The sequence below is a fragment of the Pleurodeles waltl genome, chromosome 4_2 (assembly GCF_031143425.1).
Source record: "Pleurodeles waltl isolate 20211129_DDA chromosome 4_2, aPleWal1.hap1.20221129, whole genome shotgun sequence".
Taxonomy (NCBI): domain Eukaryota; kingdom Metazoa; phylum Chordata; class Amphibia; order Caudata; family Salamandridae; genus Pleurodeles; species Pleurodeles waltl.
Window position 1 is genome coordinate 61,639,226 of NC_090443.1, and position 12,974 is coordinate 61,652,199.

The 12,974-nt window shown below is 42.8% G+C and overlaps 1 protein-coding gene across 1 annotated transcript in view; it reads left to right on the forward strand.

The window, feature by feature from the left end:
* The first annotated feature begins 1,044 nt into the window (after positions 1 to 1,044).
* Positions 1,045 to 12,974, forward strand: part of LOC138292217 (keratin, type II cytoskeletal cochleal-like) — a 175,987-nt gene continuing 164,057 nt past the window's right edge. Inside the window, exons 1-2 of the mRNA XM_069230662.1 lie at positions 1,045 to 1,601; positions 1,904 to 2,118. Coding sequence (XP_069086763.1) covers positions 1,119 to 1,601; positions 1,904 to 2,118 — 698 coding nt within the window. The 5' untranslated portion in view covers positions 1,045 to 1,118. The remainder of the gene's footprint in view (positions 1,602 to 1,903; positions 2,119 to 12,974) is intronic.

Consider the following 12,974-nt stretch of genomic DNA (forward strand, 5'->3'; position numbering starts at 1 on the left):
TTCTGCAGAGACATGGCACTCCCCTCCCCTTTCCCAGCGCCGGCGCTGATTTCAGCTGCTGTGCGCCACGCATACACCTTTGCGCCTTCATGCAAGGATGTGTGCGAGGGTCTGGCATAGGTTTTTACTGGAAGGATACTGACCTAGAAAACTTCTCAAATTTTCCTCTTTTGTATGTGTGCTGCACAGTGCTGCATGCATGAAAAGTAGGAAAAGTAAGGAGAAATGACAATATTTCTCCTTTTAATGCGTGTTTTTAAAAGGCGCTAATTTTGTACGCAAAACCCGGTCTCACATTTTTGGTAGATAGGGTTTTGCGTCAAAAAGGGTGGGTGGTTGCACTGGAACGCCCATGTAACGCCCCCTTCGCACAAAGTAAGGCAAAGCAGCTCCTCGCACTACTTTGCAATACTTTTTGTCATGTTTTGTGCTGGAAAGTAAATAATAGAAAAACATTTTGTACTAGTTTACATCACTGTTGTGATGCAAACTCAGTGTGAAATGTTGGTAGATCTGCCCCCAAGTATTCTTGCGCTGAATTCAAATGATTTACATTGATTTTTTTTTCAAACGATGCCAAACAGTATTTATAAAATAGAAACGTCACAGCTAGTGATATGAATGGCCCAAATTGACATGTCTAAAAAGATACCATTGTCTGCAAATGCAAGGATGTACACTTGCAACTGCTAAAGATGAGTTATTGATATTCTGAACAGTAGGATGAGTCCCATACAGTTGAGGACTTTTGCAGTAACTTGTGCTTTTTATTAAGAAAATCCTAACCACATTAAAAAGACAAAGAAGTATTGTTACATAGGAGGCCTAAATTAGAAGAAATGGCTGGAGGGCAATAATTATTTCCAAGTTGTTTCATCGGCCAAGAATGTGTATTTTTACTTTGCACCATTGCAAGCTTGCTGAAGAGGACTGTGTTTAAAGTGCTGCCAGCAAAATCAAGCCCTTTAATGGATGTAAATGAACACAGCCTTCTCTTCTTGGCCAAACCCACTGATGCTGGATGATAAAAGAGACAATCTTGGTGTCTAAGACTCACTCCTCTCAGCTCCCTTCCGCAAAATCAGCTTCATTTACGTTTTTCAAAATCCAGTTACATTATGGCTTTCACTCGCCAAACCATCTTTACATCTGGCGGCAGCAGAAAAGGGTTTAGCTCTTCTTCTGATATTGTTCCAGGAAATCGTGGCAGTTTCCGCTCAGTTTCCGTGTCTCGATCTGGGGCAAGTGATGAAGGTGTTGGATATTTAGGTGGCAACTTTGGTAGCAGAAGTCTTTTAAACCTAGAAAGTAGCAAAAGAATGTCCTTCAGTGCCGGCAACCTACAGCACGGACTTGGTGGCAGGGCTGGTGGTGGGCTTGTAGCAGGTGGCGGATATGGCTTGGGTGGGGGAGTTTTTCGGATGGTTGGTGGGCCTGGGTTTCCTGTTTGCCCACCCGGTGGTATTCAAGAAGTTACTGTTAACCAGAGTCTTTTATCACCCCTCAACCTGGAGATTGACCCCCATATCCAGCGGGTGCGAACTGAAGAAAGGGAACAGATCAAAATCCTCAACAACAAGTTTGCATCTTTCATTGATAAGGTACGTTTTCGATGTTATTAATCTCAGAGAAAGGTAATCATTCCTCAAATGTTAATGTTTAATTCATTTGTTTTGTGTACTTGCTGTAACATACCTGATATGTACAGTACAAAAAATACCTTATTATTGATCTGCAGTAGTTAAATTCCCAGTTATGTGAAGAGGTTGGGACAAAAAAAAACTATGCTTCCTCTTTTCATCTTTGCCATGTCACAATTGTTCTTCTGACCTTCGCCCCACAGTACTGGTCTAGGGTCAGCTTTGAGTGCGACAGTTAACACATACTTGTTGCTGGATTTCAGGTTCGATTCCTTGAGCAACAGAACAAAGTTCTAGAGACCAAGTGGGACCTCCTGCAGGAGCAGGATCATAAAACTGCAAAGACTAACACGGGCCCCCTCATTGAAGCATATATAAACAACTTACGCAAGCAGCTGAATTCCTTGAACAAAGAGGGCAACAGGCTGGATGCAGAAGTGAGAAACGTGCAGGACATTGTTGAGGATTTCAAGAACAAGTAAGCAGACTTTCAGAAGACTTAGTGATTAAATGCTTTTCGAAATTGTGCTGCTCTCTACCTGTGACTGAACTCCTCTAACCCCCAAACCCATTGCACTCCACATGTCTAAATATTGTTTTATAAAAATGAAATTAATAAAGTGTAGATACATATTGGACTGATTTATGAAAAGTTTGCGCCGCCATTGCGTCATTTTTTCTACCAAATTGACAAAATATCATAGTATTTTGTAAATTTGTGTCGCTTTTGCATCAAAAAATTATGCAAAGGCGGCGTAAACTTTTCATAAATCAGGCCCAAAGTTTTTCTAATGTTAGTATACCCCAGTAAGGTAGAGATCTACATACTCACGATAAATTCATTCAATCTCACCTTTTCATTGCGCAGACTAGCGTAATATAAATAGCGTGTATGACTGAGATTTATTTTACAGAGAGCCTGTGACTCTACTAAATCCTGAGAAGTTAAGTATTATTCATATGTTCTTTCTGCTGGACCTGTACATTTTACATGGTGAATTAATTCGTTGTAGTTTTCTTTTTAAGTTTATTGCTCCCAAAGCGTTAAAATAGGCATCATTTATTATTTGTGTCTTCATGTTGGGTACATTTTGAAAACGTGCCACAACAGGAATTAAGCGTATCCTCAACAGTATTACTGATTTCCGGAGTTTATTTCTTAGTTCTTCTCTTAGGCTTTCATTCAGTGCACATTTATTGCATTGCCTGATTTGGAGTAATGTCGTATGAAATAATGTCATTACTACTTCACCAGTATGATTATGGAGTTAGTTAATAATTATAATTAGGGGTTTATCTGAATTGTACCAAAAGGAGACCCTTTTCGAATGTGTAGTGCATCTTTATGGAAAAAAAGGGGCTTGAAAGTTTATTTAGGCTTCCTGCTGCCCAATTATTTTGACAGGTATCTTTTGTTTTACATTGCTCTAACCTCTAATTGCATTCCCTGATATTGCCTGATCTTTTGTCTCTTAATTGGCCTTTAACATAAAACATGACACTATGGGCCGTATTTATACTTTTTGGCGCACAACTGCGCCAACGCAGTTGTGCGTCAAAAAATTTAACGCCGGCTAACGCCATTCCAAAGCGCCATGCGGGCGCCTTATTTATGGAATGACGTTAGCCGGCAGAGCTGACTGGTGTGCGTAAAAAAAAATGACCCACACCAGGCAGCGCCGGCGTAGGGGAAAATGGAGCTTGGGCGTCAAAGAATGGGGCAAGTCGGTCTGAGGCAAAAACTCTGCCTCAACCCGATTTGCGCCATTTTTTTTTACTCCCACCCTCCATTGACATGACTCCTGTCTTAGCAAAGACAGGAGTCATGCCCCCTTGCCCAATGGCCATGCCCAGGGGACTTCTGTCCCCTGGGCATGGTCATTGGGCATAGTGGCATGTAGGGGGGCAAAAATAAGGCCCCCCTATGCCAAAAAAAAAAAAAAAAAAATACTTATCTGAACTTACCTTAAGTTCCCTGGGATGGGTCCCTCCATCCTTGGGTGTCCTCCTGGGCTGGGCAAGGGTGGCAGGGGTGTCCCTCGAGGCATGGGAGGGCACCTCTGGGCTCCTTCCGAGCCCACAGATCCCTTAACGCCTGCCCTGACCAGGCGCAAAAAAATGACGCAAAAGCGGCTGGACGTCATTTTGTTTGACCCGCCCACTCCCGGGCGCCATTTTTGCCCGGGAGTATAAATACGGCGCACATGCCTCGGAGTAATTTTTTAGACGGGAACGCCTACCTTGCATATCATTAACGCAAGGAAGGTGTCCACGCTAAAAAATGACGCAAACTCCAAGATCTTTGGCACTAGTCGGGTCTAACGCCAAAGTATAAATATGGAGTTAGTTTTGCGTCGGATTTGCGTAAAAAAAAACGACGCAAATCCGGCGCAAACAGAGTATAAATATGCCCCTATATGTCTCAAAACCCAACCAGGAGTCATCAAAATTACTCCTTTTGGTTATGACTTGTGGCTTAGAAGTATTTAAACAAATTGGCCGAGGTTTGTTTTGGCATGTTCAGATCGTTAAAGAAACTTCTGCAGATGCTGCATTTTGCCATGGGAAGACTAGTGGTGCAAAGTGTTGTAAATTCTCACCTGGACTACAGAAATGTCCTGTATTTAAGAAGTCCAAAGTATGTGATCAGAAGGCTCCAGGTCATTCAAAATGCGGCGTCAAGAACATTGTACAAAAACCCAAAATTTTAAGCTACCAGGCCAGCTTTATAGATGCTGCACTGGTTCCCAGTCCAAAAAAGGATCTACTTTAAAGCCCTAAGCATGGCCAATCAGGCCTTTCAAGGGAAACCCCCCAATCATTCGACCATTATTCAAGCCCTATATCCCAGTAAGAGCTTTATGTTCTAGTAATGAAGATTTCCGGGTGGTACAAAAGATCAAGAGAGAAAGATGTGGAGGGTGCTCATTTGTTTTCCTTACTTCTAGGCTTTGGAACGCCCTCCTGCCCCCCACCCCCAGAAAAGAAACATCAGAAGATCATATATGTCACTATTATACAGTATAATATCATTCAATGTATCGACCTTGAAAGTATGAAATGTTGATTTTAAATTGCTGGGCTACAAGCTATGCCCTGCAGGTCTCTAAAGGTGGCATTATGAAGTGTTTAACGCAGTGAGACATTTAACCAGTATTTATTTCATATATTTATGTATCTGGTTTCCTCCAGTAAAAAAAAATTCTCACTGATGATCAAAACTTTATAGTTTTCTGTAACATCCTAGAACTTGTAGTCACGGTGGTTCTTAGTCACTGAAATCTTGCAGTACTTACACAGCATCCGAAATATCATCCTACTTTGTTCCCACTTGTGTAGCTTCCTGGTGAAACTTTCCAGAACGATTGGGGAATTGGGTGGTTTCTTTGAACGGAACTTTGGTGGGCTTGGTAGCTGGGATAGAGAGTGATGCGTGCGTTGGCCTGTGTTTGAAGTACAGTGCCTTGACCCTATGCCTTGTTTAACTAGAAGAAAATTTAGGAATTTCAGGGTTTAAGAAAAAAACTTACGCGACCGCTAGCAAAAGCTGGTGACCTACATATCTCAGTTTTCTGTTCTTTCGATTCCGTTCTTCATTTTTTTCACTTTTTCTTCATCTCTTGTGTTTTGAATCTGGAGAGAAGCTAAGTTAAGAAGTCCTTGGCAGCTAATGCCCAGAGTATGATCACTCTTGTTTCGTGGGTGTACTTAAGGCTAGTTTTTTTCTTTTGGCGATGGAGTAGTATTCGGGCTTATTTTGCTTTGAAATGACACTGGTGGTCGAAGATGAGCACGAGGTTACGTACTGTTTTTTTAGATATCGTCGAGACAATTGTAACCGTCTCACAGAGCTCATGCGATCTTTGCAGAAAAGGGCACCTAGTTTAGCGCTCCTCAAATACTGGCTGTGGCAAGTTCCGCTCCTCGCACGCCTCGGGGTTATCTGGATTATAACTAGGGAGTATGGTCATTTCTTTGCTGCAGCACTGAGATAAGTATACATAGGTTGGGACTTCATCTTTCTTTGTTTAGTTTATGTCCAAACTTCTGACCAGGGAAAACATATTATTTGAGCACATAAGGCAGATGTTTTGAAGAAGAGCATACAATTAATGTTTGTTGATGTTGGCGAAAAACACTCAACATTTCACATAGCTTTATTTATTCTGGCATTGTTTCTGTCCTTGGTGTGTAGTTCAGTAATGCATTCTTCGGAAACGTTGTTTTCTGGAAAGTTTCTTAATGTTTATACAGGCGACTTCGAAGATGTGTCCAACCTAAGGAGCATTTTATGGAATTTCCTTCATCGTCGTTAAATTCTGCAGTAGTCGATTGGTTATACATTAATCTGGCCTACATGGCAACACCTGCTCAGCAGAAGGGTATAGTTTACTTTGACCCAAGTGGTTCAGCTAAGGAAGAAAGAAATGAGGTTAAATTCAGAATATGTTTTTTCAAGACTGCTATTTTAGGTAACAAAACCAGCCATCTTATTTTTTGTTAACTCAGCTGGCTTTGAATATAACAAACGATGGTACCGATTTTGACTTTGGTGGGCTGTCAGCGATCTGTGTGGGTGGCAGGGGTAATCTTTTCCACCACTTCAGCTGCACTGACTCTAGCCAAATTAGGAGATCACTGCTGGCCGTGCAGTGATCTTTGTGCCTTCGTAGGCCCCCACCCACTGAGGCTCTTTTAAACGCACAGAAAGATTGGTGCATATTTGTCATGTTTCTTACGTAGGAGGCATATCAAACCTTTTGTTTTTCAGAAACGAACTTCCAAAGCAGCAGATTGTGTCTATAAAGCAGAAGAAAATGTCGTCCCTTGCCAAGGAATTTTCTCCCTGGGCGTGGGGGCCAGCATTATTATTTCTGTTCGAGACCACCTGGACAGACTAAAAGGAATATCAGAATATGTGGTCTAAATACGGTGGGCGGTCTGATGCCCTCGCTCCGACGGCCCCCACTCTGTCTAGCTGTTGACAGAGCCAGCAAGGGTACTGACTTTAGGAAAACCCATGACCCGCCCAGCTCACAATAGAGCAGGCAGACCAAGGATTTGGCGAACCTGGGGTCCCGGCATTTTTCTGACAGAGTACGCGTTCTGCCAAACTCATAAACATGCCCTACATTATTTACTTGAAGTGGTTTCTGCCACAGGGTTGTGACTTCATGATGATGTACACAACAGGTGGTAGAAATAAACCTAACTGGTGTGGATTACTTTATCTTGCTGTAATTTAAATAAGTCTGAGAAAATATTGTGTCCTAAATATAATTTATAGAACATCTACGCCTAATGAGACAATATTTTTGCAAACAATATTTAGGACACTGTATGCATATCAAACAATTTTTGTTTATAATATTTTGGCATGCATCACAAACTAGAAATTACGATTTTTTTAGAAGGAAAAAAAAGAAGGTACAATGTAATAATTTAAAATATATGTATGTTAGGTCTATAAATGCCCCTCACAACAACATACACAATACTAATGAAGCATAAAATCTATACTTGATATACATTACAGAATTATGACTAATTGCACATTCACAGTCGATAGTAGGTTCACTTGTGCCTAAGAGTTACTATGTCTTAAAATAGATTATCTGAGATAAAAGACCTAGGGCCTCATTACGAGTCTCGCGTTGCAGTGGTGCTCATACCACTGCCAACATGGGCAGTCCGACTACCATATTATGACCGCCGGCACTGCCATGTTGCTGCCAGCCGACGGCCTGGCGGTCTCAATCCAACACCGGATTACGACCTGTGTTTCCGCCAGCCTTTGCATGGCGGTCCCACCGCAATGCAAAGGCTGGCGGAAAGGGTGGGAGGGGGGCCCCATGGGGGCCCCTGCACTGCCCATGCACTTGGCATGGGCAGTGCACGGGCCCCCATGGACAGCCCCATTGCGCTTCTCACTGCCATCATTATGGGAAAACACAGTGACAGGGATAAATAAACAGCTGAACTTGCACAAACAGCAGGTACATTGGAAATTGACTTAGGATACCCAACCATCCCAATTAAACCCTGCCCAGATTCTCTGAAGTTTCTTAAGGGAACAAGAACCCCTGGTTCCAGCCAAGGCCTTTTCCAGATCATATACTTGCCGTATGGCTGCTCACCAGTCTGTGGGCCGTAGGAACTGCAGCAACCCAAGATATGGCAAAACAATGCCTAGCTCAGATGATTAATAACAGCTGCCTTAAGCTGATGTCAAACTCTGTTCTGAAACCTAACATTACCTCTGCTAGAGTGAACAGGGTTTCACATCCAAGAGCTGTCGTAATCAGTTTAGTCACCTCCTCCCAAAACCCCTAAGAGCAGTACATACACAAAACATAGGACGTTTGTCAGCTGCTAAACATCCACAATTAGGACATGTGGGTTTATCCGATCTGCAGTTCACACCCCGCCTCACAAATTTCTCCGGTGTGTAGTAAAGCATGCAAACAGTCTTAAATTGCCGCAGCTTTACATTCGCAGAACACACCACGCACCACGCCCTCCACTGTCTCTAGAGCTCTACATATCTCTGAGGGCAGCACCTCGCGGAGAGCACTCTGTTCCATTCAGCCACAAGCCGAAGACTGTCTTCGCTCCTCTTTTCACAGAATCCTTGATACATGGTACTGATCAGAGATTTCCGGTTAGCTTTAAAAAAATTGATAAAATAAAGTAACCTTCCAAATCTACTGAGCCTGACCCTCTAGAGAGAAAATAACCCCTTAGTGCAGGTATTTGTAGAAGTGATAATAGGGTATGTTAAACACTGCTTGCAAATCAGCAAATGAATGAAAGCCATTGATATCAAAAAGTTGCCCCACTGTCAGAAACTCTTGTCTCACCCAAACCTTGCAGATAGGGTTGTGAAAAACTCCCAGAAACACCGGGTTGTCCCACAGTGGTGTTTTTCCGTGAATTCATTTTAAGGAGTATTTGGTAACAAATTGCCACCAGACAGTTACGTTATCTCTAACAAACTTAAACCTAATCTGCTCATAGTAGTTAGGGTCTTTTATGCAATAAAGAAAGAGCCTGTGTTCAAGGCCAAGGGCCAAACAGTAGCCAAAGACGAGGGATCTGGTTCTACTAAGGCAACAAATTTAGAAATCGGCCAGCAAATGCTGCCCAAAAGTACTAGTTAAAATCTGGAAGCTGTGAGCCCCCCTGTCTGCAAGGTAATTTCAACTGGACTATAGCACGCCTTGCTCATTTGTAACCCCAAATGAACAGCTAATGACACTTTCTAACTTCTTTAAAAATAAGGGCCTCATTTACAAGAAACTGGCGCACCGCTCATGATGCACCAATTTGCTTGCGCTGCCCTATGTCCCCCTAACTACATGATGGTGCTGTATTTACAATACAGAGCACCATGGTGCTCATTAGCACAGCTGTGTCAGAATTTGGGATGCAGTTTTGGTGCTTTTATGGAAATAGCGTCAACATTTTTGATGCTAGTCCAGCAAAGCTCCAGGAGGGCAATAGAACAAAGCACAGCGTCACTTTAACGCCTGCCCTGAGCAAGCATTGAAAAATGATGCACGCCATTCTTAAGGGCCTCCTTGCTGGGGAATGCTTCCCTTGCATATATTATACCTACTGCAGGTATAATGTGGCACAAGGGTTTACAAAATGGCGCAATAGACCCGTTGTGGCAGTTTGTAAATACGACTGTGGGTGGGGGACTGTTCTGCACTGCCATAGCGGCAGCGGAACAAGGGGCTTGTAAATGAGCCCTTAAGTTCGGCACACTTGAAGTGATTTCCCGAAAAAGATACAAGAACTTAGGAAGAATGTTAATTTTTGTGATGCACCGACCAATGATTCTTATCAGGAGTATATTCCAGAGCTGTATTTTGGCACTGACAGACTGGAACAAGGCTTCATAGTTTAGCTTAAAGATCTCATCAACCTGTATGCTTAATTTAATTCCCACATTTGTGGCCATATTCACCGCCCCAGGTATTGGGGTAACCGGTTTGTAACGCAGCAGCAGTTGAGTTTTGGCTACATTCAATTTGTAACCAGATACCAAACCAAATTTCTCGGCCTCCTCCATGACATATTCCATAGCTGTTGATGTTGTAATAGAATATATAGCAACATCATCAGGATATGCACTGACCTTCAATTCACAGTCTCCGGAAATCATGGGCCCAATTCTGGCTCGCCTCTGGAATGCCTGCAAGAAATTTTCTAAATACAGTAGAATAACAAGGGAGAAAGCAGGCAGCCCTGCTGGGTGCCCGCTGTATTTTAAAAGGTGTAGTTGATGTACTGTCATATACTAATTTAGCGACTGGGGATTTATACAAAGACTGGACCCACTAAGAAAATCTCTCCCCGATCCCATAAGCCCCCATCATTGTCCATAAGCAATCCCAGACTACACGATCAAACGCCTTCTCGGTGTCTAGTAAAATCATTGCTAACTTGATTCCTATTTTCTCCACTACATTGAAAGCAGCGATTGCCATGTTAATATAGTTAGTAGTATCTATGCCAGGGATAAAGCCATGCTGTTGTTTAGATATTATAAATGGTAGTGCAGGGGCCAGCCAATTGGCCAATACCTTGGCAAAAATCCTAGTGTCCGCATTGATGAGTGATATTGACTGGTATGAAGCCGTCTCTTCTGGTAGTTTACCCTTCTAAGAAAGACCATGATTTTAGTCATGTTCCAGGAATCCGGAACCTCGCCAACTTCATAGATGCACTGTACCACGCAAAGGAGGGAGGTATTATGATATCTTTAAATATTTTATAAAATTCAAATGTAATGTAATCCTTCTCTGCTGACTTTTCTTAGGGCAAAGAAGCAAGGGTATCTTCTAACTCTCCTGCAGTGATGTCAGTCTGCAAAGGTACTGCCTGAGCAGCCTCCAAGTTCAGCAGCATACTACCCTGTATGTAAGCCATAAGCTTCGACATTCATGAGATTGGGGTTGACTATACAGCTCCTAGTAAAATAGCGAGAAGTGCCCAGCAATAGCTTGAGGGAAGGTTTAAACGAATCCATCACAACCCACAATGCACTCTATCAAGCAGTGGGCCCTTCTATCTGAAATTTGATGGGTCAATACTTGACCCACCTGCTCCCTATATTCATATTGCAGGGCTTTATTTTTGGAATAGCTAACTGCCACCTTTTCCTTCAGATCTTGACCCAGCTAAGATTGACTATTAATAAGCTGAGCGTGTAAAGCACGCTCATCAGGGCTTCCTGACCTAATAGCTGAAGCATGCGCTACTTCCAATTGCAGTATTGCCTGGGCAAACTGGTTGTCCCTTTCATGCTTGGCCCTATTTTGCTTGTAAATGAACTGTGCTGTGATACTCCTGACATAGGCCTTCATTGTGCCCCAACCCATGACTGGAGAGGAGGTACTCAAATTTATTTAGAGAAACCCCTTATGAGAGTTTTCCACCATCTCACGATAGTCAGGGTTGCCGAGCAGATGCCTTGGAAATGAAACGGATGATGTTGCCCCCTTGCCTGAGATAAGTTAATAAAAAATTAGGATAGGGTTATGATCAGACAAAACCCTGGGGCAAACCTTCAAAACAACATCACAGAGAAGTCCCCTTTCAATAAAGATCATACTGATCCTAGAATAGTGTCTGTGTATTAAAGAATAAAAGATATAGGGGCATATTTATACTCTGTTTGCACCAAATTAGTGTCATTTTTTTTAACTCTAATTCGGTGCAAAACTAACTCCATATTTATACTTTGGTGCTAGACCCCTCTAGCACCAAATTTATGGAGTTAAAGTCATTTTTTGAAAGTGGAGTCCTACTTTGCCTTAATGAGATGCAAGGTAGGCGTTCCCGTGCCAAAAATGACTCTATGGCCTTAACACCATATTTAGGGGCATATTTATACTCTGCGGCGTATTTATACTCTGTTTGCACCGAATTAGTGTCATTTTTTTTAACTCTAATTCGGTGCAAAACTAACTCCATATTTATACTTTGGTGCTAGACCCATCTAGCACCAAGGCCCTGATTTAAACTTTTTTTGCACCGCATTAACGTCATTTTATGACACAAAAGTGGCGCAAACTTACAAAATATTGGCCCTTATTTATACTTTTTGCTGCAAAACTGCACTAACTCAGTTTTGCACCAAAAAGTTGAGCACCGGCTTGCACCATTTCTGTGCACCAGCCGGGCACCATATTTATGGAATGGTGCAAGCCGGTGCAAAGGGTAGGCTAGAGTTTAAAAGTTTAGTCGGGTGGGGCTGGCAGTATAGAAGAAGAGGGTTTAGCACCAAAAAATGGCTTTAGGCAGGTTAGAGTAAAAAGAAATGACTCTAACCAGATTAGCGTCATTTTATGGTGCTAAACCTACCATGCCACATGACTCCTGCCTTAGGAAAGGCAGGAGTCATGCCCACCACCCCAGTGGCCAGCACAGAGGACAGGGGTCCCCTGGGCATGGCCATTGCACCCGGTGCCATATGGGGGCCCATTTCAGGGCCCCCTATGGCACTTTCAAAAATAAAATGCACTTACCTGTACTTACCTGGGATGGGGTCCCCCATCCTCGCAGTCCCTCTAGTGTGGGTGGGGGTGCCCCTAGGGCCTAGGGAGGGCACCTCTGGGCTTATTCCATGGTGTTCCACCATGGAAATAGGGCCACAGGTCCCCTAAGACCTGCCCTGACCCAGGTCTTAAAAAATGGGGCAAAGCAAGCTTTGCCCCATTTTTTGACCCTTCCTCCCTCCCTTGCACCATTTTTACATGGGAGTATAAATATGGTGTTAAGGCCATAGAGTCATTTTTTTGCACGGGAACGCCTACCTTGCATCTCATTAAGGCAAGGTAGGTTTCCACTTCCAAAAAATGACTTTAACTCCATAAATTTGGTGCTAGACGGGTCTAGCACCAAAGTATAAATATGGAGTTAGTTTTGCACTGAATTAGAGTTAAAAAAAAATGACGCTAATTCATTGCAAACAGAGTATAAATACGCCCCTTAGCGTCAAAAAATTATGCTAATCTGGTCAGAATCATTTATTTTGACTCAAAACTGCCTAACGTAATTTTTTTTTAAGCTAGCCTACCCTTTGCACCGGCTTGCACCATTCCATAAATATGGTGCCCAGCTGGTGCTAAAAAATGGTGCAAGCCGGTGCAAAACTTTTTGGGGCAAAACTGCCTTAGTGCAGTTTTGCACCAAAAAGTATAAATAAGGCCCATAGTTTGGTTCAGTAGATAATAAAGCCTGCCAAGTATCAATAAGCCCATGCCACCGGGCCAGTTCAAGAATAGAAGCCCAGGTTTTAACCATTCGCGGGTAGGTAGAATG